The sequence below is a fragment of the Oreochromis aureus genome, linkage group 12, assembly GCF_013358895.1.
Source record: "Oreochromis aureus strain Israel breed Guangdong linkage group 12, ZZ_aureus, whole genome shotgun sequence".
NCBI classification, from domain to species: Eukaryota; Metazoa; Chordata; class Actinopteri; order Cichliformes; family Cichlidae; genus Oreochromis; species Oreochromis aureus.
Genome location: NC_052953.1, coordinates 39437217 through 39465133, shown reverse-complemented (window position 1 = coordinate 39465133; position 27917 = coordinate 39437217). Strand labels below are relative to the sequence as shown.

General features: G+C 39.2%; 1 protein-coding gene across 1 annotated transcript in view; it reads right to left on the bottom strand.

The window, feature by feature from the left end:
• Nucleotides 1-27917, bottom strand: part of cacna1ba (calcium channel, voltage-dependent, N type, alpha 1B subunit, a) — a 340688-nt gene that overhangs the window by 96132 nt on the left and 216639 nt on the right. Inside the window, exons 39-45 of the mRNA XM_039620693.1 lie at nt 14771-14876; nt 14169-14276; nt 11725-11834; nt 10749-10930; nt 9421-9556; nt 7878-7997; nt 5611-5649 (exon numbers count right to left, since the gene is read on the bottom strand). Coding sequence (XP_039476627.1) covers nt 5611-5649; nt 7878-7997; nt 9421-9556; nt 10749-10930; nt 11725-11834; nt 14169-14276; nt 14771-14876 — 801 coding nt within the window. The remainder of the gene's footprint in view (nt 1-5610; nt 5650-7877; nt 7998-9420; nt 9557-10748; nt 10931-11724; nt 11835-14168; nt 14277-14770; nt 14877-27917) is intronic.

Below are 27917 nucleotides of genomic sequence, written 5' to 3'. Positions count from 1 at the left end.
CATCTTTCAGAATCATCTGAGCCATTTTGAAAGACTTTGTAATTGGCTCTGTTACAGTTTTTGTTTTGGCAGCACTAATATACATTTTCAGAAAGGGCAAAATCTGAAGGGCACGCTCAGCCACCTCCACATATTCAAGCCATCGATGATTACAGAAGTCAAGAGGAAAGGATGTGCAAACCACAACTTCCAACATTTAACATTTTTTTGCCTGTTTGTTATTCAGTGTTATGCTGGGCTAGTGAGAAGGTCTTCCAATTCACATTTGGACCATCCATTGACAGCTAAATCAGATTTTGGAAGCCCATATCAGAACACACTTTTTCAATCTTCTCATACATTTGGTCTGCAGTGTGATGACCCATGAAAAATTGGTTATCATTCCAAAATCTCATGTGAATGTCAACCTGGCATTTCTTCATTTCCCTATTCAGACTTTCATCAAATAGAAGTACACATGCAAATTCTTTCTTGGCTTTAGCTTTCATTAAGGAGGAGAAATGAGGCCCAATCCCAAATGCAGTGAGGTATGCCACTTTTCTTTCCCCACCTGTAAACTGTTTTGCTATGTCACTGTCAGGAAACATGCTTCTGAATATGTCCCCGACATTCTCACATGATTTGTAGGAATAGTGGCTCGTTACAACTTTTGTTGCCCAGCATATTTCTGCTTTTAGAGTTGAATTTGATGTAACAAATGATGTTATAGTGCTTGCTGTCTTTGTGGTAGTCGGATGTGGATTAAATGTCTCTGTGGATGGTAGAGGGGCAACCCTTGCTTCTACCACACTGGCGCTTTCCACTGCACTGTCACTCTCTACACTGCTGGATGTTGATGTGGATCTAGCTTTACTGTTTGAGGTGTGGCTTGTTGACTGGAAGAAATCCCACACTGCCGGACCTCGATTAATAAGTCTTGCCATTAGATTTTGATACTTCTTTCCTAAATGACACACAAGAAACAGGAGACAAGTTGTTTAACTTAAAAAAAAAAAGACATTTAACTGTTACTGTAACTTAGGTAGTGCTTAAAAAAGTGACTATTCTTTTAACCTATATGGATCAGCTCCTCTTATGACCATTATTTCCCCCAATTATACAATATCTTGCTGCAATCCTGTTGTTCTTGAATACTATGGCGTTTTTTTTTTTTTTGTGCCACGGTTCTGAGCGCACATAAAAAAAGATTGCAAGTACAAGTGTTGCATTTTGAGGAGAAAATTATTTTGAGCAAAGAAAGGCAAAATTTTAAGGAACAAAGTTCATTGTTGCGTGCAAAAAATGTATTTCAGGGTTTGCTATTATCCATATATACACACACACACACACACACACACACACACAATAGCAGCCCCTCTTGCTCAGTTTTTGCATTTGCTCTTGCTCAGATCTCTGCGGGCCTGCTCCCAGTGTTACTCGTGCTCTCAACATCTCTGCCCTGTTCAGCTCTTTCCGTACACCATCATATTTGTGCCACAAAACCAACCAATCACAGACTTGGATGCAAAAACTTCAGATTGGCTGTTTTGGTCTCCAATCAGCTTGCTAGCTACTGTAGCTAAAACCAGGCAAATATCCCAGAATGCATTTCGTCCAAAACTCAAACGAGGCAGAGGCCGAGGAACACAGAGTGGCAGAGTTTGAAATGGTCATATTATGTAAATGTTTCCTCCTAAATTTAAATTTTTTTTAATGTTAGATTTAATTCAGAGTCATCTCTTTAAATAAGAACGGAACATTTTAAGTACCCCTGCTGAGATTTTCACAGGTCGTCAGCTCGTTTCTCCTCCAGCTTTTGTTGTGCAAACCACCCATTATCCTTGAGGCCTGGCACATTTGCATTTGCTCACTCAGAGTTGCTCAGATCCAAGTCAGGCCAAACCTCTGTGTTACAACTTTCAGAAATGCCTGCCGTACCTATACAAAATATCCCACACATTAACTGACCTGCAAATATAAAAGACACACATTCACACCTTCCTTGACTCTCAGCACAGATCTTCCATTGTTCCATTGTCACTGTGTATGTGAGGGAGTGCCATTGCTTGAGTACAGCACAGTGCTGTGCATAAAAGCAGACCGACCCAGGTGGGAGAATCATTTCTTGTTCGCATTTCTGAGAACGCACATCAGGATGGCCTCCGTATCACTGCCACGCAGGAAGAACCTCTCCGCGCAACAGGCTTTGGCCTTGCTTCAGGAAATGGACGAAGCAGATTCTGATGGAGGAGAGGTTTCATTTGTCCAGCAGGCCACTGATACCTCCTCAGAAGAATCTGAAAAGGAGACGGAACAAGAACCCAACATGCCTCCACGGAAGAGGCCCCCGTGGTATTTTTTTTTTTACGTGCGCTCAGAACAGTGGAACAAAAATAACGCCATAGAATAACAGGATGGCAGCGACCGGCCAGAATGCATTGAGATTCACCAGCTCCATTCAACCCCCAAAGTGTTGCAAGGCACCAACATAATACTTGAAAAACATTGCAGATTGCAAAATACATAAAAAAAAAACCCCTGTATTCATCTAATTAGGTGTTGACAACTTCGCTGCTTTGTAGACTTTTTTCGGATGCCTTGAATTAGCTGATTATGTACCAGGCTACTGTTTAAAGCTTTCAGTTGAGGGAAGTAACTCGCACTACTGCTAAATAATGTTAGCTAAGTTCACAACACATTCCATAAATTACCATGACATAACTAGATGACATACTAGCGCTGCCATACTGCATCACACTCAATCCATTTTAATAACTTCTCCCGCGGATTCGCTAGCTAGCGAACATAAACAAATTAGCATTACTGTAACGTGCACAGACTAATAAATTTGTTACTAAGACTTACCTTTCATGTGACTCAAAAGGGCAGATTCCCCCATCGTGAAAAGCTGCAAATTTTTTTTGCAAACTTTGCATGTGGCTACACGTGGATTTGGACCTCTGCTTATCTATAATTTGTAATGATCCTTTTCCAGCAGACCTTCATTAAAGCGGCAGCCTCCAGGCATGTTTATTGCACTCAGCCCCAACTGCTCGGGGGAGGGGCGGTGTCACACAACAGACTGACATGCAAGGTGCAAGGCAGCCCAGGTGGAGAAATTTTGCTTTTGCACTTTGCAACTCATTTTATTTCTTTTTCTGATAATAAAACTATTCAATCAGATAGTTATTTGTGGTGAATTAAATACAATTACAGTTTCAAGCACTTTTAAGCACCAGATCTGAAATTCAAGCACTTTTCAAACCTTGAAAAGACAATATTAAAATTCAAGCATTTTCAAGGATTTCAACCACCCGTACGAACCCTGCAACTATATCTAACTGGTACCTCTCAACCTCATGCACATGCAACTCAGGCTCTTTCCCCGCCAGAGAGGTGACATCCAGTGTCCCAATAGGTAGTCTATGTACACTGTTCCAAAAAATAGTAATGTCAAAGTATCTTACTGTATATTTTACAGTTTTGTACTGTTTTTCTAGAATATCATTAAATTTACACAAGTAGACTGTGATTTTACATGTCAAATGTAAAATAACATGACATCACTGTAAATATAGTAAAACACAATTTACTTGTTTTTTAAATATATTTGTTTGTACGTATGCATATTTAGATTGTAAAAATACATTCAGAAATGTATCATAATTTCACAAATATTTGTCTGTTATTTGAGAGAATGATCTGTTAAATTCAAATGTAATACTATGGAAAAATATATAAAATGATCGAAAATTAATGAGAATAATCAATAATTAAAGGAGTATTTGAATTATAATTTTGCTGAAAATTTCATGTCATCTAGGTCTGATTCAATAATTCAGAGGTAACAAGTGAAAATACAATTAATAGGAATAAAAACTAAAAAAAACATATAAAACATTGCACGGCCACGCTGTGCTAATTATATATTTTAAAAAATAAATGTAGAGGTAGGAATTGCAATTAATATAAATCTCAAAGTATTCACAACATTCCTGAACAGAAATAGGCCTCTGCACCTGGGGTGAGAGTGTGGCCATGAAAACAATGTGACATGCCATTGGATGTTGGGACGCTAAGCATCGGCCAATGAATGTGAACTAACAACCACATGGTTGCGGGTATGGCTGCACTGTAAAAAAAAATCCTAATATAAAAGTATTTTACTGTGCATTTTACAGTTGTGTTCTGTTCTTCTAGAATATCATTAAAGTTACGTAAATAGACTGTGACTTCACATTTCAAATGTCAATTAACGTTAAATCACTGTAATGTAATAAAACATAATTTTCATGTTTATTAAATGTATCTGTCCGTACATATGCATATTTAGATTGTTAAAATACATGCACAAATGTATCATGATTTCACAAATATCTGTCCTTTATTTGAAAGATTGAACTGTTGAATTCAAATGTAATGCAATGGAAAAGTATATAACATGATTCCTATAAGCTTGTGTTACACCACATAAGTATTATCATTGCTATTTAGGGCGATCGTGGCTCAAGAGTTGGCAGTTCGCCTTGTGATCAGAAGGCTGCCGGTTCGAGCCCCGGCTCAGATACTCCCGGTCGTTGTGTCCTTGGTCAAGACTCTTCACCTACCCTACCGCCTACTGATGATGGCCAGAGGGGCCTATGGTGCGATATGGCAGCCTCGCCTCTGTCAGTCTGTCCCAGGGCATGCAATCCATTATTATTTAAACCAACTGTTAACTGTATATTTCTGTACATTTATGTATTATGATTCATATTGCCACATTCATTGACCTTGTTTATAGGTAATTTCATTGTTTAATCACATTAACATGTTCCTAATTTAATGTTTAAAATCACTTGAAAAAGGCAAGATCCCATGTAAAATTAGCACAACAAACTGTATTGTCATTACTGGAAATAACCGTATTTTTATGAGGAAGTTATTTTCTGTTATCTTACGGTAGTATTTTGGTGCCCCAGCTGCCGGAATATTAACGTTTTTTTTAAGATGTTTTTTTTAAGATGTTTTTTTTAACAGTGTAGGGAGGGATCGGTCCACCAGGGTCTCTGCCCCGGCCGCCATTTAGCTCACAATACATCCGACCCCTACAAGACCCCCCCAACAACATAGCCCCTGGGATCCCTTGGTCACACAAACCCCTCCACCACAATAAGATAGCAATTCAATAAGGGCCTAACAATAGGGATTTCTTTTCTTTGTGATAGTTTTATAATTTGAAACTAAACATATCTCCTTCCAAGTTTGACCAGGAAAACTGATTTCTGTATACTTAACCATAAGTAATTTTTTGGGGGACAATTGTGTTTTTCTACCCTAACTTATGCAAAGTAATATAAACTGAGTAGTTTCAATCAGAACTACCTAATGAGTGAAACACATTTTCGCTAAGACTCTGCTGACACAAATTTAAAGCAGTATTTAATATATATTGGTTTAATGTATTGTGATACACATGATCATTCCCATGACCTAATATTGACGTGTGTCAGTGTAAGTCTTGATGGTAACAGAGTTTCTGGATTTGTTCCTATAGCACTGATTTTAAGAGTCCATCAAGCCAGAGCATAAAAAATTAACCATACTGTCAATAGCAGTAAAGAAGAATATTGTTTGGCAGAATGCACATACAGCTAGATGAATCCCTGGAGAGTGGCGTGAATGGCTCCACTGTAATGGGAGAAACAGAAAGAAGAGAAAGGAGAGAAGAATATTAGGAATATTAAGATAGATAGAAATGATATACAGATCATGAAAAATTATTTATCCAGGTATGTCCACCAATTTCTCGAATGGGGAACATCTATAAATTATTATAGCTAATTAAGTGTATTATTCTAGTTGACTAATTTTTATTTCTTTGTGTGAGCCCCACCTATGTGTGCAGAGGGATCACTGAGTTGCATTGGATTGGAAGGCAGGTGGGGCAGGGGAGAATCAACTCATCACTACCCACCACATGCCACACAATATGACTTCCCACCACCATCCCACCTAACCAAGACCTATAGGGAGCCCTAATTTGCTCTGCATAAATATAGTCATTATGAATCTTATGTTTGAATGTGCTAGGCTTTTGCTATACATTATAACAATTGTAAGAAGCAATACAGGTAAAGTTCAAACCTACCAGGTTAGATACCTGGGAGCAACAGCACAGCCAACAGCCATCTGTTTCCCCTGCTGTCCCACTGTAGCCCAGCAGGGGGAATGGGTAGGCTCAGAGCCCCCAACAAGGGATCCACCAAAGGGGAATGAAAATTGGTGCAGAGGGCACCAATATGTCTACCAACAGATCTAATCACAAGGGCGAGGCAAAAGCAAGCAACTAAAGAGAGGCCGGGTGCTGTACATACAAACCACACTGAGGCTAGCTCATGTTAGGCAAAAGAAAACACAGTCAACCTATCCATTATTTCCTCAATCCCAAAACAAAAATGGCTATGCCCCCTACAATACGGAGGCCCCTGGGCCACTTATAAAAGAAAGCTTGCACTCACTGGTCCTTATCATTTAATATTCAAATGAATTTAAACTAAATGCACTAAACTCAAAAGCTTGGACATGTTCTCTGTCTTTCTTTTTACTAAAGATCACTAAGCATCACTGTTTATTACACACCTATTTAAAACGAACTGAAAAAAAAAGTGATGTTCAGCAGGATTCGGTAATATTTTTGTGCGTTTCTATCCAGCACTTCATCTGCTCCCTTCAGTATATCCTGCATTCTGTGATTGACACAGATATATCAAAGAACATGACACCCACTGTTCCTTCTGTTCTCGTCTGTCAAGATGGGCTGACAAGGGAATACCCTGAAAATTAAAACAGATCTGCACATACTTTTTCAACCAAGATCAAGTGCTACTACTGAGAATTAGAAGCACAATAGTAATTCTACAGGTGCAGCAGGCACTTTCTAAAAGGCCAGTATTAATTGAATTAGCTAAAGGATTTCCTGACCTTCTTTTCCGAAAGACAGCAAGTCAGTGACGCAACCTTCTACCACCTTTCTGTCCATCCTTTCATTAATCCTCCATTTCAAATTTTTTATTCTTCACAGTAATGCAATTACATTATTCCTCTCTCTGTAAATTTGGGATCCAAAGCTATTTGGAAGAGCTATCAAAGTTTCAGTTGGCAGCAGAAGAAAAACAATACTGTACAAACAGCGGGCAGTGAGCCAGGGTCTAATTTTAGACTTCACCTCTGCTGTGAGAGAAGAATCAACAGCAGCTCTTCCCCTGTTCCCATGTGAACAGGGCACTTTGAATGCATGAATCGATTAAGATCACACAGGAAATGATATGCTTCTTATATTTCTTAGGCTCTTGTGAAAGACTCATTTAGAGATTTTCAGCTTTGAATGGATCAATAATGAAACCTTGTGGACCTCCACAAGCTGCAACATGCACACTGGCCACACTACAGGAACAACTTGGATTGGCATGCTTAACTGGATGTAACAAAAAACCTGTTAGTATTGGGTTAAGTGAACACCAGTTGGTTGCTGACTGGCCCTTGCATTCAAAGAGTGGGGTTTTGCCCAAAATGATCCTTGGTGGTCAGAGACATTATCAGATCATAATGATGATAGAATGTTGCCTACAATTTTATAAAGAACAGAAAAAATATAGCAGTAAAATGCGTCTCTGTTGCAAATAAGATGTAAGCTGGATTTCCTCAAGTGAGTTAATCTGTTATATTATTGTACAGCAGTGAAATTAGTCCATTGCTGTTGAACAGCCTACCACAAAGAGTTAGGAATGCCAACTTGGTTCTAGTTTAGCAAAATCCAGACAGAAAAAATTGTTGATTAAAGTTCAACATGTTGAAATTAATAAAATGTGATTAATAATTAAACCCACTACACAGGTGTGGTGAAGATGAGGTGTTACCTGCAGCTCAGTATTGAGTCTAGGCATCGAAGCAGCTCGGCCTTGGTTTTCCAGACCAGGGCCAGTGAATGGAATTCTACTGCTCACACTGGTCTCCATCTTCTTCATCTCTACCGACTCCTGAGCATACAAATACAAACAAAAGCCTGCCTCATCAGCATGCAATGGTGACATTTGGAGGTGCAGAAGACTCTTGGAAGCATCCATATTGAAATCACCCTACAAACCTATGCAGCAATAAATATCAGACATTTCCAATTTCGTGCTAATATGTCCTTTTGTTCCAGCCAACTTGTTCTTTCATATATTGAAAGCTTTGTGGTGACAATCTCTAAACAAATGGTAAAGTAAATCATAAGACCTGTCACTCTTTTGTTTTTTTTCCCACAGGTTGAGTAACTCATGTGAGGGAGTCAGGCATTCCCTCCTGTCTTACCCTTCTGCCAATCTTTTGCTCCCAGCAACATTAGCTAATGGTCTGTTAGCAACAGAGTCCACTAATCACTGACATCAACAATTGATGTTATTAGCAGAACACTCTAGCCGCTACTACTCTATAGCTTAATTATACCCACTGTGTCATTAACAACAATCAACAACAAACAACAACTGTTGTCTGAGGTTGCACAGTGCTCCTTTAATTCAGTATTGAGATAACAGACACCATGACACAAAGGTTTAATGATAGGCTAGCTTTGTACTATTTGTAATATAATTCTGACCACTATGCTGTTCTCACTGAACTTTAAGCTGGGTATACACTGTGCGATTTTTTTCAGTCGCGTTATTCAGCTCCTTCAACAGGTTCTGATCCACGGCGTATTGAGTCTCCTCCACCTGGGTCATGTAGTAGCGCATGTCCCAGGCGCTACTTTGATTTTTGGCTCAAAATGGGCCAAAAATCACACAGTGTATGCCCAGCATTATTGACAACAAAATGTCAAAGTAAAGTGAATAAAGTGAATTATTTGTCAATGAAAACAATAATCTGTACATGGATTACAAGATTATAAACTCTTTTACACTGTGTTAAAGTAAGAAGAGCAGAACCTAGTGAATATTACATGAGTAAAGTATTGATGAAAATAATGAAATAGTAAGGATACTATGTGAAGTCTTGCTTTGACATGAATTACCATATTTAATCAAATGTATATATTCATTTTATAGCAAACATTGTTCTATATAGCCATCCATTTTCTACTCCTTATCTGGGTTCGGGTCTGAGCAGAGAAGTCCAGACTTCCCTTACAATGGCTACCTCATCTTGGGGGATACTGAGTTGTGCCCAAGCTGGCTGAGAGATATAACTCCAGCGAGTTCTAGTCAGATGTCTGAACCACCTCAAACTGGTTCCTTTCGATTCGGAGGAAAAGTGGCTCTACTCCTGATCAAGCTCCTCAGCCTGTCTTTAAGTAAGAGGACAGCCAGCATCCAAAAGAAAATTATTTCTGCCACTTCTACCTACCACAATCTTTGGAATATAGTGTAAACGCTGAAATACTTTCACAGCTCATGTTGAACATGCATCCCTATGTTTTACCTGATTGATGGCAGTGTCTGGAGTGTCCTCAGATGGACCCCGGGACATCGTTCTCTTATTCTTAGCCCATGGCACTTCTTTGGGTTTATCAGTCACCCAGGAAGATGACGGCTTGATGGTGTGATCTTGACTTGGCCTGTGTGTTATAATCACAGTTCAGTTTAACTTTCAAAAGGTCAGAGGTTCCTGTTGTCATTGAAGTCTCAAGTATTCAAAACTAGCTGTAAAACTATTGTAGGATATCTGACACATTGATCAATTAACATTATTTCTTGGTAATTAAACAGCTATATTATGCAACAGCTATAACTCCACTATAATTTGCCATTGTCTGTCAGGCCTTTTAGTCAACTGGGTCATTTCATATTCTTTAAGTGGTAAAAGCAATCAGATTTTTAGCATATTTTATTGCTATTATGCTTTTTCTTATTACACTAGTGGATGCTCATAATAAATGTGGCAGAAGTTTCAAAAGCTGAGGAATACACATAAGGTTACATCTACATTTTTATTGTGAGTCAACAGCTCAGGCTTCACAATGGATTACAGAGCTGAGTATGATGCTGGAGTATGACGCTAAACTAATGCTAAAACACAAGGAACAGCCCTTTGCTCATCAGTAAAATGTTCATCTTGCATTTGACAGTAGACTAAGACAGTATATTAGCTTACTTAGTTTTAAAATATGTAGCTATTGTCTATGTAGCCATTAATTTTACTGGCTGAGTCCTCTTAGGGGCAGAGAAGGTGGAGTAAGTAGAATGTGCACATAAAAGGATTACATTTATTTTAACTCTGCAGGACCACTGCAACAATTGCATGCAGTTATGAAAGAAGTAATCCGATCTTTTACCTAAGTTTAACCCTGTAAGACCCAACCCATCAAAAAATAGCCAGAAAATTCTGATTTTTTGAAAGTGAGATGTTTAATAACACTTACAACAAAACCCACATTTTTCTTGCTATATCATGCTGTTTATAATATATTTTTATGATATTTTTATGATATATTTTTTGTATTGCATTTGTAACACTGGGCGTTTTTGGCAACCTTTTATTAACAACAATGTTAATTTTAGACAAAATAAGAGTTTTTTCCATAACATCATGGCATTGAAATTATGGCAAGTATTGATCATGTTGATGAGATAGAGGTCTCAGAAACTCATGTATCAAATATGATACAAAGGGCATTATAGGGTTAAGCGGCACAACTCCATCTATCCATCCATGCATCTATCTGCTTATCCAATACAGGATCACAAGACACCACAAGTAGAATAAAAAAATAAATCTGTTATGTGCTTTTCTTGAAGTATTGAACTTACAGAGTGCCTCCGTTGTTGAGTGAGTTGGAGCTAGGTCTTGTCTGTGGCTGAGACTTGGCATGGGATTTAGGCTGGTACCTAAGCATGCTGGGAGGCTCCACACTGTTTAACATCTTAGGGAGGTCTTTCTCCTGTATGTGAGTCAGAGGCAGCAATGGCTTAAATAGAGCCCCGACCTTGCACTGTGGAGGAGAGACGGATGGCAACATGCTGAAGACATCCAGAGGCAGCAGGCAGAATATTGCTGGACCCAGGTCTGACAACAGGGGCTCAGGGCTAGTTTGATGTGGAGACTTAGGTCAGAATATTCTTTGCTTGTAGTCATGCTTGTTTGCAATGTATCTGTGTGTATGTGGGAGTGTGGAAACATGCACAAGTAGAGTAGGCGTGCAAAGTTGCTGATAAACATCTGTCAGCAGCCAAATTCCACCAATTCATGTCTGACTGAGACTGACAAGAGTGTCATTAAGCATTTAACATCCACTAGGTTATTGGTGACCCCTCAAAATTTAGGGTTAAGGTTTAGGTTTGGTTACCATTTCCCCTATTTAGAACATGTCTGTCCCTTTTCTATAGAATTTTTGCCCACTTGGCACACCCAGAAGGTTCAGAAGGTTTTTATGGATAAACTAATGCCAACATGTATGAGACTTCAGTCGACCCTGGCCGCAGATAGGTTGCTGTTGGCCTTGTATTGTTAAAAGATTAATACAACATCAGCAAATAACAACTCCCCTGGTACTTCTATATTAAAAATAATAAATTGTGAAAACAGATGATAGCTTTTGCAAATTACCAGTGAATTACTACTGAACAAAGAACAAAGTATCTTCTGTGCATGTGTGTTTACATGCAGCATACATTCAAAGTGTGTAAGTGTGCAAGCATGTATGTGGGCCCATGCATCTAGATTTGAACTCAATCCATTGTGTGTGTACTTCATTGCATGTTTGCATATGTAATGAGGGTGTTGTACCTGGGAGCCCGAAGCACTCTGTTGCTGCTGTAGTCTCCTAGCTCGATTCTGCTTATAGTAGTCAAAGATCATCAAGGCTGCATAAACCTTCCCTACTGTGAGCTCATTGGCTGAGGAGGTGAGAAGAAATTATTTAAAAAATGACAAGACATAAAAAGAAGTAGTAATTGACTCATTCCTTCTTATTTCAATGCATCTGTGTGCACTGCATGTCTCCCTAATGGTTTAAAGAAAAGGAAATTCTTATGGTGAACAATTTTGTTAATTTACAGTAACTATAAAAAAGAAAAGGAGAACAATCACCACTGAGTCAAAATGCCTTTTTGTTGTTGCAGTATCTGATGATCACATCTTGGCAAAAGGTGGCAACAAAAATCAACTGTAAAGTAAGTCTTGGATGGCCAGATGCAGACAGTGACTTACACTATAGGGCGGTTTAGGGATACTTTTTGGGTGAAAAAGCTTTTCACAGCGGCTGTGTATCTACTTTTTATGGCAGTATATTTAAGGACCAGCTGTGTACCAGCTGAAGTCTGTCCTCCATCCCTTGGAAAATCATCCTCTCTTCCCTTGAGGAGTCAGCAGTTCACAGCTGTGAACCACTTCCTATGGATTCATTGACTTACCTGCAAATTGCCTACCTGCCCACTATCCGCTGAAACCCTGCCACTCACCACAGATCTCCACCTGCTATTTGGTACCCACTCCTAAGCTTTGTTTGCCCATTTCCTTTTTAAATTAAACCTTTAAAGACTTGATTGTAGTCACTGTCTGCACCTTGGGTCAGAAAATTTTAAAGTCATGATGACCAGTGTTGGTCAAGTTACTTGAAAAAAAAAAAGTTACTAATTACTGATTACTTCTCCAAGAAATGAATCTTGTTACTTTACTAATTACTTATTTTTGAAAGTAATTAGTTACTTTATTACTTAGTTACTTTTAAAAACATGATACACAACCTGAATACTTAACAAAGCAATAGACCTTTCAGCCCAATTCTATTTTTTTCTGCATAATCCATCATATAAAATTGCTAGTCAGAGTATTAATACTAGGGATGGGTACCGGTATCCGGTGCCATGATGGCACCGGTTCTGACATAAACGGTAGTAACCAGACCGAAAAGCAGCGCACATTTCGGTTCTTTATTTCGGTGCTTTTTTTTTCCTGAGCCAATTCTAGCCAATCATTTTACGTTTCCGAGGATAGTAGGCGGGGCCAGGTACGTACGTTCTTTTAGAGCAGAGCTACAGATTAAAAATGCCCAAGGCGAAGCGGTCAAAAGTCTGGCTGTACATCACAGCAAAAGATGCAAACTCAGCAGCCTGCAACAAGTGCTTTAAGCTGATACTGTGATACTGTCAAAGGAGGTAACACCTCAAATCTGATGAAACGCCTGGCGACGCATAGCGTTTCTTTTTAAAGCCGAGAAATGCGCCGTGTTTGATAGCTTGCTGCGAGACCTCACACCGTGCACATCTGCTGCGGGTGTGGTGCCTGTTATCGGACCCGGAGTTAGCAACATCCCCCAAAAACCCGAAGAGTAGAGTCCTGGCCTCTAGCCCTGCCAGTGTAGCGGAAATGATGACGGATGATGATGGCAGCAGCAGCCGTTCTTCTCTGCGTGAGTAGCTTCATGTTGTTCGTGTGTAATTAACGCTGAGTACGCTAACCACATTATTACATTAATGCATGTAAGGTGAACTAGCAAACACCGTCGTAGTTACATGCGGCTGTCTTCTTGTTGGATGGCAGATACTCCCTTCACCCTGGCCAAAAAGGCTAAAATGACCAAAGAAAAAGTGGAAAACAGTTAAACATGAGAGGTTTTGGACAAAGTTTGTGTTTTTCCATTGTTTAAGCACTGCTTCCAGCCAAGAGTGATACCATATATGCCCTATAGCTGCAGAAAAGGCTAACATTGTTATCTTTTTCCAAAAAACAGCTAAACATGAGAGGTTTTGGACAAAGTTTGTGTTTTTCCATTGTTTAAGCACTGCTTCCAGCCAAGAGTGATACCATATATGCCCTATAGCTGCAGAAAAGGCTAACATTGTTATCTTTTTACAAAAAAACAGCTAAACATGAGAGGTTTTTGGACCAATTTTGTGTTCTCCATTCTTTAAGCACCGGTTTGAGCACCGTTTAAGCACCGGCACCGTTTCTAAAGTACCGGTTTGGCACCGGTATCGGATAAAACCTAAACGATACCCATCCCTAATTAATACTATAGTGTACTAAAGAGTATTATGAATATAATATGAATATAGTATTATGAAAGGACACCAGAGTTTGGAAATGGTATTATAATGTTCAATTAAAAGCGACTAATAATAATTTGTACTAATTTTCTCTTTAGCATCAACTCTTAGTGCCACAATTTTTAAAAACGTATAGTAGTTCTATAGGTGAACAGAAAATACAAATTCTGATAATTTGCTTACGTTTATGTGGCGTCACCAACAGGTCCATGGTCTTTTGGGAAAGGTTGGGCCACACTGTGGACAATTCCTTTTTTAACTCTGCATCACATAATCGCTGGGCTACGATTCCTACAAGTACAAAATTGAGAGAGATAAAAACAGACTCAACCTCTTGTCATAATAGTGATAACCTTAACCCTGTGCAATCAGAAAATGTTTGTTCTTTCAATTCACTTAAATGTATATACCACGAAATCACAATGACAGTCACCTCAAGGCATTTAATATTGTAAGGTCAAGATCCAACAATAATACAGAGAAACTCCAAGAATCAGACGATCGCTTCACTTTGGCGACAGTGGGAAGGAAAAACTCCCTTTTAACAGGAGGAAACCTCTGGCAGAACCAGGCTCAAAAAAATGTTTTCCCAAGTGTTGGCAGTCAGGGAACAAAAAAGTAATAACTGTAACTGACACACATCAAAAACTATTTATTTTTCCCCCACAACTGTCCTTTTTGCTTTGCTCCAAAATATAAGGTTAGGATTAAGGTTTACATTGAAGATTACTTAGACCATTTTGGGTCTACACAGTGTTATCAGTGTATAATTATGTGCCTCTAACCTGACGCCAACTTGATCTCCAGTGCTGTGCGAATCAGGGCCATCAGAGTGGAGGTAAAGTGAACTGTGTTGTCATCAGCAATAGGCATATTCATTTTGACGAGGCGCTGAGGGTTAGACAAAGAGACATTAGGTCACTGATCATAGCAGACTGTTTAATAAAAACATAACCCAGAGAAATCAGTCTGTGTGCTGTTGTGATACTATCCCCTCAAATGATTCAGGTTCTTTGCTAAATTTGGTTTATTATGTGCAAGCTTCTCTAGACTGATGAAATGCTCCAGAGACATAATTCAGCACACAAAAAGCCTTCTCTATGAGAATATACAGGAGACAAACTAGACATTGACATACACTGCTACTAGCTACAGTATGCACTATGTTGCAAGTCAAAGGGCACTGGTGCAAGACTGACATTGACCGAAAAAAAGGCGAGAGAAGGCATGTAACACATAACCATGAAGGTGCTTCAACAGTCGCAGGAGCTCGACTCTGTGGTTGCCATCGCAGCAATCATCAGCTTGGAGTTGAGAAGCTGAGTATGCTCTACATGTACAGTGGATGCTAGCAATAAAGAGTTCATTCCACCAAGCTTGATCAGACTTAGCAGGAAGACTTTGTTCATACAGCATTAATGTAACCACTATTTGCATAAAGGATGCTATGGGATTGTTGGTGTAAGAGTTGAGCTCCCCTGAACACAAAAAGCATTCACCTACATGTGCTATCAGTGGCAGTGCAGAGAATAAGAAGACCAGAGTCAGAATGAAACGGGGATGGAGAACTGAGGGCCAAACATTTACACATGGCCACACACTCACTTCTTTAGCACATGTGCACACACAATCATAGGCTGCACAATCAGCTAGAAAGAACAAATCCTTAACTCAAACCACTCTAACACTAACAGAAGTCATTGACCTATTAAAGATTTACCTGTAGCAACATATCTTTTGCCCCTTATGCACTGAAATGATTATTTTTGCAGAAAAAATAACCATTTGAAAATGGTGTTTGTTCAGCAGAGCTGCTCCAATGCTTTTCAGCACATTAGGTCATGTCCAATGCTTCTTGCATTTAGCAGTTAATAGAGCTATAATGTTTTATGACGAATTATAACATGTTTTTTTTTTACATTTATTTTTAAGCACAAACTGTTTGAGGTAGTAGGTATAGGTACAATCCAGGGAGTGTTAGAATTGTGTCACTATCTCTGCCTCCACTTTTTAATGCAGAGCTGGTCTCAAAGAGAAAGCTTACAAGCTAAAAAAAACAGATATCTAAACCTAAAGGCAGAGCATTTTCAAGTTTTGAAGAATCTAGAAAAAGATAAATGCATTCCAGTCTATCATTAAAGAAACAGTGTATTAATGAGCAAAAAGGTCCATCCATCCATCCATCCATCCATCCATCCATCCATCCATCCAAAAAAAGTGGCAAACAGTTCAAAACAAGGTAAGCTGTAAAGTGGTGAGAGATGCTAATGTCATTTTTTGTTTACATGTTTATGCATTTACACGCTCTTATAATTGGAGCGAAAATTAACTAACAAAGCTTCACTGAATTCGATTGTACTGGCTGCCTGACTCATTATTCTGAAAAACACAAACTGTAACCTTTTAAGGTTATTGTAGAGCATCACCAAATCTGATTCAGATGAATAAGTTTTGATTCTAGCACATAACTAATACATAGAAAATATATAGCCAGATATATCAATATCAAAAAATGTAATCTCTGATAAATCAAGTATTAGTTCTTGAAATTGAAATAAAAAGATAAGTAACTCTTAGATAGGTGCATCTCTGAAAATTCATATTGAATGAAATGTTATACTTAAGGACAATTCTATTATTCTCCATTTATTTGGAAAACTTTAATATACAACACTGTGCACGCGGGCTATACAAGCCCTTTTCAGTTTACTGATAGTGTCACCTGCCAGTTTGCAATTAGATTTTTTAAATCTGCTAACCATTACCAACATCGTCATGTATTAACAGTTTGATTTTGTTTACAATATGAATGCATTTAAACATCAGTTAGATGCACTTAGTATAAACTATGGATGAAATCGTCAAGCAACTAGTGCTTCTGAAAAACTGTGTAATATTGTTAGAGTGAATAATTCCCTCTTACAGTTGCTGTGAAAAGGGTACTAAAGTGAGGACACTTTCCAAAATAATAGATTTTTTTTTTTGAGGAACATGTTTTGATTGATGCAAATGCTTTTTAGTAAAAACAAATGCCTATATGATGGGGCAATGCCTTTAAAACAGGAATACCACCTCAGTACATCAGCAATTCTATGAGGTACTTAGAAAGTAGGATGATTCTACTCTGTGAACTGAGTTTTGGAACCTTGTAAACCAAAACTGAAAATTTTATGTTCGTGCATCTATAGATGAGAATTTGTGTGCATGTAAAAAAGATTTGTCACAAGTTGAACTTTTTTTTTGTTAAGGTCTGGTTACAGATACAAAGCAAAAAACTATGTGTAAAACTCAAGTTCCCTGGCTGTGTGTGAGATTCAACTTGCGAGTACGAATTTTGACCCAATTTTTCTTGGTCAAAATTGTTCCTTTCTTCTTCCTTTCAGCTGATTGGTCAATGTCATGTCAATCACAAATTTAACAATCCAATCAGAGAACAGATGGGTTTGGCTGTTGGAGGGACGCTTTACTCACCTTTTACAAGGTTACAAAACTCAGTTCACAGCTGACCACAATCTGAGCCCATGAAGAAGCCCTTTGAAATGGGAAAATTGAGATGTGGTGGGCTTGCAGCTGCAAGAAAAAGTCAGTCCCTTGGAATTGCATGGATTTCTGCATTGACTTCTCAAAATGTGGACAGGTCATCTAAGTTATAATTAAAGTTATAATTTAAGACCAATCCAATATAACTAAACTAAAAAAAAACACTCGTAATTGCTATGAGTTTAATCAACATACTGAGTATTCATACATGGGGAATATTGAGGGGGGATGGGTTAACAGAAGCTCCTTCAACAGCAGAAATTCCATCAGATCTTCCTTGAAGCTGCTTATGACAATGACAAAGAGAAATTTTGGACAATTCCTGTCTCAGTTTATCAATATTTTCTGTAATGGACTTTTTGTGTTATAACACAATTGATTCTATTGTTTTTCCTTCCCACTGTTGCCAGGAGAAATAAATAAATGAAAAGAAATAAATGGGTAAAAGCTGCACTTATACTGCATGATTTTTATTAGATTGCTTTCTAATAAGTTGGGACAGTATGGAAAATGCAAATAAAAAAAAGAAAGTAGTGATTTCTAAATTGACTTTGACTTGTATTTCATTCAGACCTGCAACACATTCCAAAAAAGGTTGGGACAGGAGCAATTTAGGGCTAGTAATCAGGTAAATTGGTTAAATAATGATATGATTTGAAACCGGTGATGTCAACAGGTGATTGTAATTATGATTTGGTACAAAAGCAGCATCCAAGAAAGATCTAGTCCTTTAGGAGCAAAGATAGGCCAAGGATCTCCGGTTTGCTAACAAATACGGGAAGAAATTATTGAAATGTGTAAAAGCAATTCTCCTCAAAGAAAGATAGGAAGAGATTTGGATATTTCACCTTAAACAGTGCATAACATAATTAAAAATTCAAGGAATCTGGAGGAATTTCAGTGCGTAAAGGACAGGGGCGCAAACCTAAGCTGAACAACCGTGATCTCTGATCCCTTAGGCAGCACTGCATCAAGAATCTCATTCATCTAAAAGTGATATCACCACATGGGCTCAGGGCTACTTTGGCAAGCCTTTGTCAAATATGACAATACATAGTTACATCCACAAATGCCAGTTAAAACTGTACTGTGCCAAAAGCGCAGTCCAATTCCCTGGGCTTGGAGGCATCTGGGATGGACCATCATACAGTGGAAACATGTACTGTGGTCAGGTGAATCAATATTTCAGGTATTTTTTGGGAGAAAAGCATGCCGTGTGCTCCGGACCAAAGAAGAAAAGGATCATCCAGACTGTTTCCAGCTTTTGGACTTTGGCCAAGTCCAAGATGAAGATGATAACGCGCAGCTAACAGAAGAGGCTAACGTTAGCCCCCATGGGGCTAGCCGAGGCCACTCTCCCACTCCTACCCGCGATGGTTCTGGGACAGAAGACGAGGATGATCCGGCAAGTTTGACGCTGATACTGAAAGAATTGAGAGGCGTTGGCAAAGAGGTGAAAGAATTTCGAAAAGATACGAAATCGCAACTGCTGGAAATAAGAGGCGAGCTGGACAAAGTCAACGCATGGCTCAACGATGTGTAAACCAGGGTTGCTGAACACGAAGATAAGCTCCAGAGCACAGAGGAGATTTTGTCTGAGATATTAACAATGCAGGAAAAGCTTCAAACAAAACTGACATTGGAGGCCTACTCGAGGAGGGAGTCGCTCAGACTATATGGGGTGCCGGAGGGAGCAGAATCGGGAGCACCATCTATGCCCCACTTTGTGGAGAAGCTATTCCGGGAGAATCTCGCCATCCCACCATCAACAGCACTACAAATCCAGAGAGCACACAGAGCGTTATCGTCACCCCCTCCAGATGGCTCCCAACCCAGATTGATCCTGGTAAAATTCCTGTGCTTCACTGTCAAAGAAGAAGTGCTGAGGCTCGCTTGGCAGAAGAAAGATTTTATGTGGAATTCCAGCAAGATCAACCTCGACCAAGACTACCCCCCTGAGATCATGGCTATGCAGAGGCACGAAAGATCCTAAAAGAGAAGAATCTACGGTTTAGGACCCTCTATCCAGCGCGCCTTAAGGTTTTTATCGAAGAAGGAGTGAAAACCTATAAGACGGTGGAGAATGCAACGGCGGACCTGGCGAGTCAGGGCCTGCCGGGAAAGGTGATCATACCACCGGCAACTCCCAGAGAAAAACTACAAAGATACCTGCTGTGGCAGGGAGCTGGCGGTTGGCGCCCGCAACAGAACCGAGGAGTTGCTGGATACAGAGAGAAGCTGCAAGTATACAGATGTGAAGAGAACTAATTTAATGTTATGTAGTCGTTATGGACAACATGGTGAATTATGTTTAATGTCGAGCTAAAATGGGTGGGGTTTCTCCGCGCTATGAGTGCCATCACAGTGGAAGGCCCCCTAACTCAGCAAGTAATAAGGAGTTCCCCTTCAAGTTGTGAGGGTGACAGTGGAAGCGATCCACTATCAGAAGCCAGCCCAGGAGCTTTTAAGCTTCAGTTATGTTCAAACGTTTTCTGCTTATTTTTAACTTTTTTCATGTGTTACTTTTTTAAGAGGGGGTTGCCTGCTGCTATTGAGTTTATGCGCTGTGGTTACTTAATATATCTTCATGGGAAGTGAGTCAGATACTGTCTAAACTAAGGAAAGAGAAGGCCCAGATTGCACTACTTCAGGAGACACACATGAACCAAGCAGATCACTTGAGATTGAAAAGAATGGGCTTTAAATACGTATTTTCTTCTTCCATCAAGTCTAAACACAAGAGGGGTGTACACTTATCTCTGGTACACTTAACTATGAACATATCTCAGAACTCTGTGACGAGGAAGGCAGATTTGTTAGAATAACAGGAAGGATAGAGGGGTCTGAAATCACAATATTAAATGTTTATGCTCCCCCTGGGAGCGATTGGCTATTCTATAGAAATATTTTTTGATTTAATGGTCGACTCTCGGGGGATAGTCTGTGGGGGGGATTTTAACTTCAGGCTTGATCCTAAACTAGACTCCTCCAACCCGACTAATCAGATAACAGCACTTACCAGAAAAGTCAATTCTTATATGGTAGAGATGGGGACAATAGATGTATGGAGGGATCACTACCCATCTGTCAGAGATTTCACTCACTATTCTGGCTCATTTAAAGTCTATGCAAGGCTGGACTACTTTTTCATGTTTAATATGGAGAGATTTAGGATCAAAGAATGTGACATATTAACGAGAGTTTTATCTGACCATAGTCCTATCTCTCTATCGTTGCAGGTGGCTAGGAAAAAACGTACCATTCTGTGGAAATTTAATTTGCACTTGCTTAATGATCCTATCACAGTTTCTAAAATAAAGGAAGACATTAAAAATTTTTAGAAATTAATGACACAGGGGAGGTATCTCCAACTATTCTCTGGGATACGCTCAAAGTGGAAGACATTAATGCAGATCTTTCCAGATTAAAACCAGGAAAGGCAGTTGGTCTGGATGGGTTCAGTTTAGAGATGGCATGATACCACTTTTTTATGTCCGATACCGATACCGATATCATAAATTTGGATATCTGCCGATACCGACATGAATCCGATATAGTGTATTTTTCAATCAATAAAACTGTTTTTTAATATCTTGCTGCATTTTGTATAAGTTCATACTCAAGTTTAAAAAAACAAACAAATATTAAAGCTATTCTGTTATACCTGTATGCAAAAAATACAGTGCACCCAAAATATTTAATAGTTCAGCAATACTGATCAATCTAATAAACTTAAACCCTCCATCCTCCCTATTCTGGTATTTTAAAGAGTACTTAGCGGAAATATTAAGCAACCTAACTAATAGGGTTGCCAACTCCCAGCAAAAGAAAAAATAGGGAACCACCCCACACCCTCCGCCTCATGATGCTTAATCGATGTAATCAACTTTAATTTAATGCACGTGAAAAAAAATGCACAGAAATAAATTATTTTTCCACAATAATTAAATAATCAGAATCGGAATCAGAATACAGATATACTGAAATAGATTCAACATCTTTCTTTAACAGAATTGCAGACTGCACAGATGGTACCGTCCCAAAGGGAAAACGTACTATAGCTGTTAGACTTAACAGTTTCTATATACAGCAATGGACTTCTATACATTTTACATCAGATTAAAACTTTGGGTGTAGGATTCAGATAATTATTTATTAAAAGCTAGACATTTTAAATGAGAATAAGAAAGAAAAGTATGTCTTTGTGCCCCCTTTTCCCTGTTAATGCCCTACCTGCCCCCCTGGCATAACTTTGCTAGACCCGCTCCTGCACAGTTACCAGCTGTCAGCTAAGTAGAAAAGGATCCTGGTGTAGAAAGTAATATTAAATAAATTCTAACAACAGCTTATCAAGCTTAAACGTGCTGCTGTTGTTCAGCCGCTGGTTTCCTCTTTCTGGTGCAAAGTGGGCCAAAAACAAACGAGAGACGGGAGCCACGACAGAAAAGCCGATCAGCTGATCATTGATCAGTTTCATGATTGAAGTAGCAACAGGAGAGGGAAGGAGAGAGAAGAGGCAGTCGCTCCATATATCGGTTGTTAAGCTTAACGTGGGAATGCTTTACTAACATGCAGAGATGAACTTAGACACATGCTTTACTTCCTTCTGGGATAACTTTCTCGAAGATGAAATGCCGGTTTGGTAGCGAGGCTCCAAATGCTCAACCAGACCGCCGAGAGGTCTGGCACGCCACAGCCACTCTATCACGTGACGCATACTGCTCCGACGTGCTAAGGTTATGAGCTGAGTTACGCCATGTTGCAAGTTTTGTGAGTCGCTTTCGTAATATTTAATGAATCAGATTACATTTTTTATTTCTCTCCAATATCCGATCCAGTAATTTAGGTCAGTATCAGACTGATACCGATACGTAATATCAGATCGGTCCATCTCTAGTTCAGTTCTCAGTGGTATCACAGCCTGAGGGCAGATCTAGTCCCCATATTGCTGAAGTCATTTAACTACATCCTACAGGAGGGAGAAATCCCACCCTCTTGGAGGGAGGCAACTATTTCAATTATCCCAAAAGAAGGGAAAGATAAACGAGAATGTGGAAACTATCGACCGGTCAGTGTCCTTAATTTGGATTACAAATGATTTACCTCTATTCTTGCCCGTAGACTGGAAAAGTTGCTACCTGACCTCATTAATTTAGATCAGTCTGGTTTCATTCAGTATAGACAAACAACTGACAACATTAGAAAAATATTACACATCTCTACTCAAATACAACAAAACAAAACTCAATCAATAATAGGAAGTCTCGATGCTGAGAAAGCCTTCGACTCCGTCAGATGGGTATTTTTGTACAAGGTTCTGGGGAAGTTTGGCTTTCAAGACAAGTTTATTAGAGTAATCCAAGCTCTTTATGTTCGACCTTCAGCCCGTATTAAGGTAAATGGTGATTTGTCTAAGCCCTTTATTCTGGAACGTGGCTGCAGGCAGGGTTGCGCAATCTCGCCACTTATCTTTGATTTATTTATAGAAACATTAGGCCAGTCGATTCGACAAAATTATAATATTAAGGGTATTGCATTGTCAGGAGTTGAACATAAAGTAGTAATGTTTGCCGATGATGTACTGGCCTGCCTGGGGGAGCCGGAGAGGTCGTTTACTGAATTGATGTCTACTTTAACTGATTTTGGGAAGCTATCTGGTTATAAGGTTAACATTTCAAAAACACAGGTGATGACTTTAAATTATACAGCTCCTGCAGCTTTACATAGAAAATTTAAAGTAAATTGGGATAATGAGAAAATTAAGTACCTGGGAACAATGTTCCCTCTAATTTTTCATGTGTTTGAGCAAACACAAAAACTCCCTGAGCGGTCCCTTCGACCACTGTAAGCAACATTAGACGTGTGCACTGTGGTCACGCCAGCATTGAATCCAGTTACATGGTTTATCAAAACAATCAAATTACAGCATTTATATTTATGTTAGACTACTTTTAATTAAGTGCTTTAGCCCACTTACAATAAAAATTATAAGAAGTCTTGTTCATGACCTGTGTAGTATGTTAACACTATTGGAAGTATGTTAACACTATTGGAAGTAAAAATAACTCCAATTATCCAATTTTGAAAACACAACTTTCTTTCTTCTTTTTTTTTCTAAAGCTCTGACTTGTATTATGAGTATGACTCTGTGGTCTGGGAGAGAGTCCTGTAACTCTCTGTCTGCAAAATACAGTATATAATGACCAATGTTGGGCAATTAATTATATATTTACTTCTTCAAAAAAGTAACTGAGTTTTGCCAACAACAAAGTTTTTTGCAGCTATTTACCTAAAACTGCAGCCAAGGCGTTTTTTTAAATAAACATTTCAAACTATTTACAGAACAATCAGGTGTTCTCCATCAAATTTGATGCCACACAAATTATTTATGCCACTCCAAAAAATAATTTCTGTCCACAGGTCAGAAGAACATCACAAGCCTGATGGCTTGTGATGTTCTCCTGGAAACCTCACAAGCCTGATACCTGCAGGCCTGACAAATATAGATGAATCACTCTTGTAACACCTGTAACATTCAGCAGTCGCCTCATTGTTCTGACACACACAAAACTATTGATTACACTACACACTAACTACACAAGACAACACACTGAAAACACACTTTCCTAATGAAACGCTGTTTTACCGTTTATTCCTGCAGTAAATACAAACAACGATAATATTCAGGAAAAAAACAAACATTGCATATATTTTTTATCATAACTCTGGTTTTACGTGGCCTATCAACACAATTTAAAAACTGGTATAAAGTCCACACGTTTTCTGTCAATTGTTCCGTCTGTCCTGCTCACATCTCCAATGGTTGTACACGATGTCATTAACGTGGCTTCACTCCACATCAGCCATGCCGCTTTGCTCGCTAAAACACCGGTGTCTGCACATAAGGACGCTGTCATAGCCTGTCAACAACGTTGATTAGCTGCGTATATACGAATGTGAATCGCATGATTGGCTGGAGCAGCCAGTCACCGGTCACTTACTGACTCACACTGTAAAACAGAATGAATTGTTAACGTATTTATTTTAATTTCAATTCAGGTTAGATTTTTTTTGTGCGCAACGCAGATTTTCTGTGCACGGAGACCGTGCCAGCAGTGCGCAATTGCGCACCCGCGCAGCTTAGAGGGAACATTGCCTGGGAATATATCTGACTGTGGACCTCTCAGGGCTCTTTCAGGCAAACTATGAGCCAATATCTGCAAGTATAAAAGCTGATATGCACAGATGGAATCTGGTCTCCTCCTTGAGTCTCAGCTCCTGGGTAACTGCAATTAAGATGAACATGCTCCCCAGACTGCTTTACCTTTTTAGAAACTTGCCAACAGAAGTGAGCGATTACCAATTCATTGAGTGGGACAAATGCATCTCCAGATTTATCTGGCAGGGCCAAAAGCCAAGGATTAAATATGCCACCCTCCAGCTCCCCAAGGAAAAGGGAGGATTGGGTCTCCCCTGCCTCAGGAATTATTATTATGCCGCTCAAATAACCCCCTCTTATATTGGTCCAACAAGTCATACATAGCTAGGTGGAAGGAACTGGAGTCCAGCCTGTTGGACCGATTCCCCCTACAAGCTGTAATAGCAGATAAGGGTCTAATGTGTCGGCTGGAAAAGTTGGAGAACCCTTGGTTAACCCACACCCTTCAAGTTTGGCAGAAGGTAATCAACATTTGTGGGATACACAAAATGTTAAGAATTTTCAGGTGGTTTGTTTTTGACTCAGATTTTATTCCAAACAGACATTACTCTAACTTTAAATCGTGGATATCTTATGGCCTTACAACATTCCTCTCCCTTACTCATAGAAACATTGTGCTTAGCTTTGAGACCTTGCGCGAAAAACACAACCTGACACAGTACAACTTTCACAGATACTTACAGCTGAGATCATATATTGATCATGAGTGCAAATTCTCAGACTTTACAGATGCTGAGTCACATTTTTTCCACATCCTGAAAAATGCTACAACCATGATCCTAAATCTATTTCTAAACTATACAAAGCCCTCTCTAGTGCCAGCAAGGATAACACTTTATACATTAAAGATAAATGGGAAAGGGAATCAGGGATTGCTATTTCTGTGGGGGAGTGGGAAAATGTTTGGTCCTGCCAGTGGTCCACATCCAGTTCTATGAGCTGTAGGGAACACGGCTGGAAGAATAATATTAGATACTTCAAGACACCATATCAGGAGAGTTTTAAAGGTACTCGTATGCAATGGTGGAGACAATGTGTCTCGACTGTTGCTAATCATTTTCATGTCTTTTGGGACTGTCCCAGGTTAAAAATTTTCTGGATGGGTGTCCAGGCCTCCTTAAGCACAGTCTTTAACACTCAAATTCCTCTAGATTTTAAGGTCTTATACATGGGTCTGGCCCCTTTTCTGGAACGTAGGAGTGAGATTAAGTTGGTGCAATTACTCTTGGTGGCAAGTAAAAAAACAATTACAAGAAGATGGTTAAGCCCAGTCCAGCCTACCCTGGATGACTGGTTTGGGATCATTTTAGAGATATTTAGGATGGGAAAAACTGACATATCTGTTAAGAAATCAAAAGGCCAAATTCTACCAAATTTGAAACAATTGGATTCTATTCATTACCCCCACAAGAGCTGACTTTACTTGATCCCACTGTTACTTGTACTTTTTTAACCTACTTATCCAAATTCTGACCACTGTTAATTCACTTGTTTCATTTATTTATTTATTTTATTTTTCGCCATGACAGCAGCACAGGCAACCCCCCAGTTCATGTTTATAGTTCCATATAATGTGTTCTACCTTTATGTAATATGAGTCCCCTTCTGGAGAACATGTGAACTGATGAACTTTATTCATCAGGCAACTCTCCTAGTAATACAGGATAATATGCACCTGTTGATTACTGTGTTTATCATTTGTTCTCCTGGACTTAACTCTAAAAAAAAACCTAGAAGCACTCTGTGTTGCCCTTAAGGCATTTCTCTGAATAAATAAGTTCATAAGTTTGAAATAAATAAATCTAAAAAGATTAAATTAAAAAATTATTACGTGTTGTTAAAATCAATAATTCATGCTTTACATACGTTTTAGTTAAAGGGAAAATATCCCTAAAATGTATTTCCTGTTCTGGCAGCGCACTTCCGGTTCCGGTCAAGCACTTCCGGTTTTGGTCATGCACTCAGTTTTTGCTGAGAAACAGGCTCTACATGCTAAAGGCAGTATGGAGATGTAATCAGATGCCATCTACTCTGAATTATCAGGCTGGAACGCCGTAAGTTACTTTATATGACAGTTTATACAGATAGCTTTGGATATTAATGTATATTTTGCTAACATGAATGTTTTAGTGAGAGTAGTGCACTTTATTGATGTAAACATGTTTCTACCTGTTGAGATGGAGTTTATTTTCTGTCATTTCAGTTTTCACCACATATTCATGGAGACAATTAAACAAGCTGCAACTAAACTCCAGGGTCTTCATTTGTGGTTTAACACGGTGCCACCAACATCCTTGCTGAAAACACTACACACTCTGTTTTCATGTTATTCATATATTGCTATGTTGATGAATTTTTCTTGTCCATTCCAAATAAAGATATAATTTAAAAAAAAAATCATGAGGATAGGGATGGGTACCGGTGTCGTTCTGACATAAACGGCAGTAACCAGACCGAAAAGCAGCGCACATTTCGGTGCTTTATTTCGGTGCTTTTTTTTTCCTGTGCCAATTCTAGCCAATCATTTTACGTTTCCGAGGATAGTAGGCGGGGCCAGGTACATACGTTCTTTTAGAGCAGAGCTATAGATTAAAAATGCCCAAGGTCAAAAGTCTGGCTGTACTTCACAGCAAAAGATGCAAACTCAGCAGCCTGCAACAAGTGCTTTAAGCTGATACTGTGATACTGTCAAAGGAGGTAACACCTCATATCTGATGAAACACCTGGCGACACATAGCGTTTCTTTTTAAAGCCGAGAAATGCGCCGTGTTTGATAGCTTGCTGCGAGACCTCACACCCTGCACATCTGCTGCGGGTGTGGTGCCTGTTATCGGACCCGGAGTTAGCAACATCCCCCAAAAACCCAAAGAGGAGAGTCCTGGCCCCTAGCCCTGCCAGTGTAGCAGAAATGATGACGGATGATGATGGCAGCACCAGCCGTTCTCCTCTGCATGAGTAGCTTCATGTTGTTCGTGTCATGATCCTGGGTCCTTTGACCCGGCGTTTTGTGTTTTTCTTTTATTGTAATTTTGGTGCTGCTCTTCCTCTGTTTAGGTTTTATTCTGTTCTGCCATGTTTTCCTTTGTTATGTCCGCGTTTCGTAGTCTGTGTTCTTGCATGTATTAGTTCCTGTTTTATTGTGAAGGTCTGTGTCTTATGTGAGTGTTTTCAGT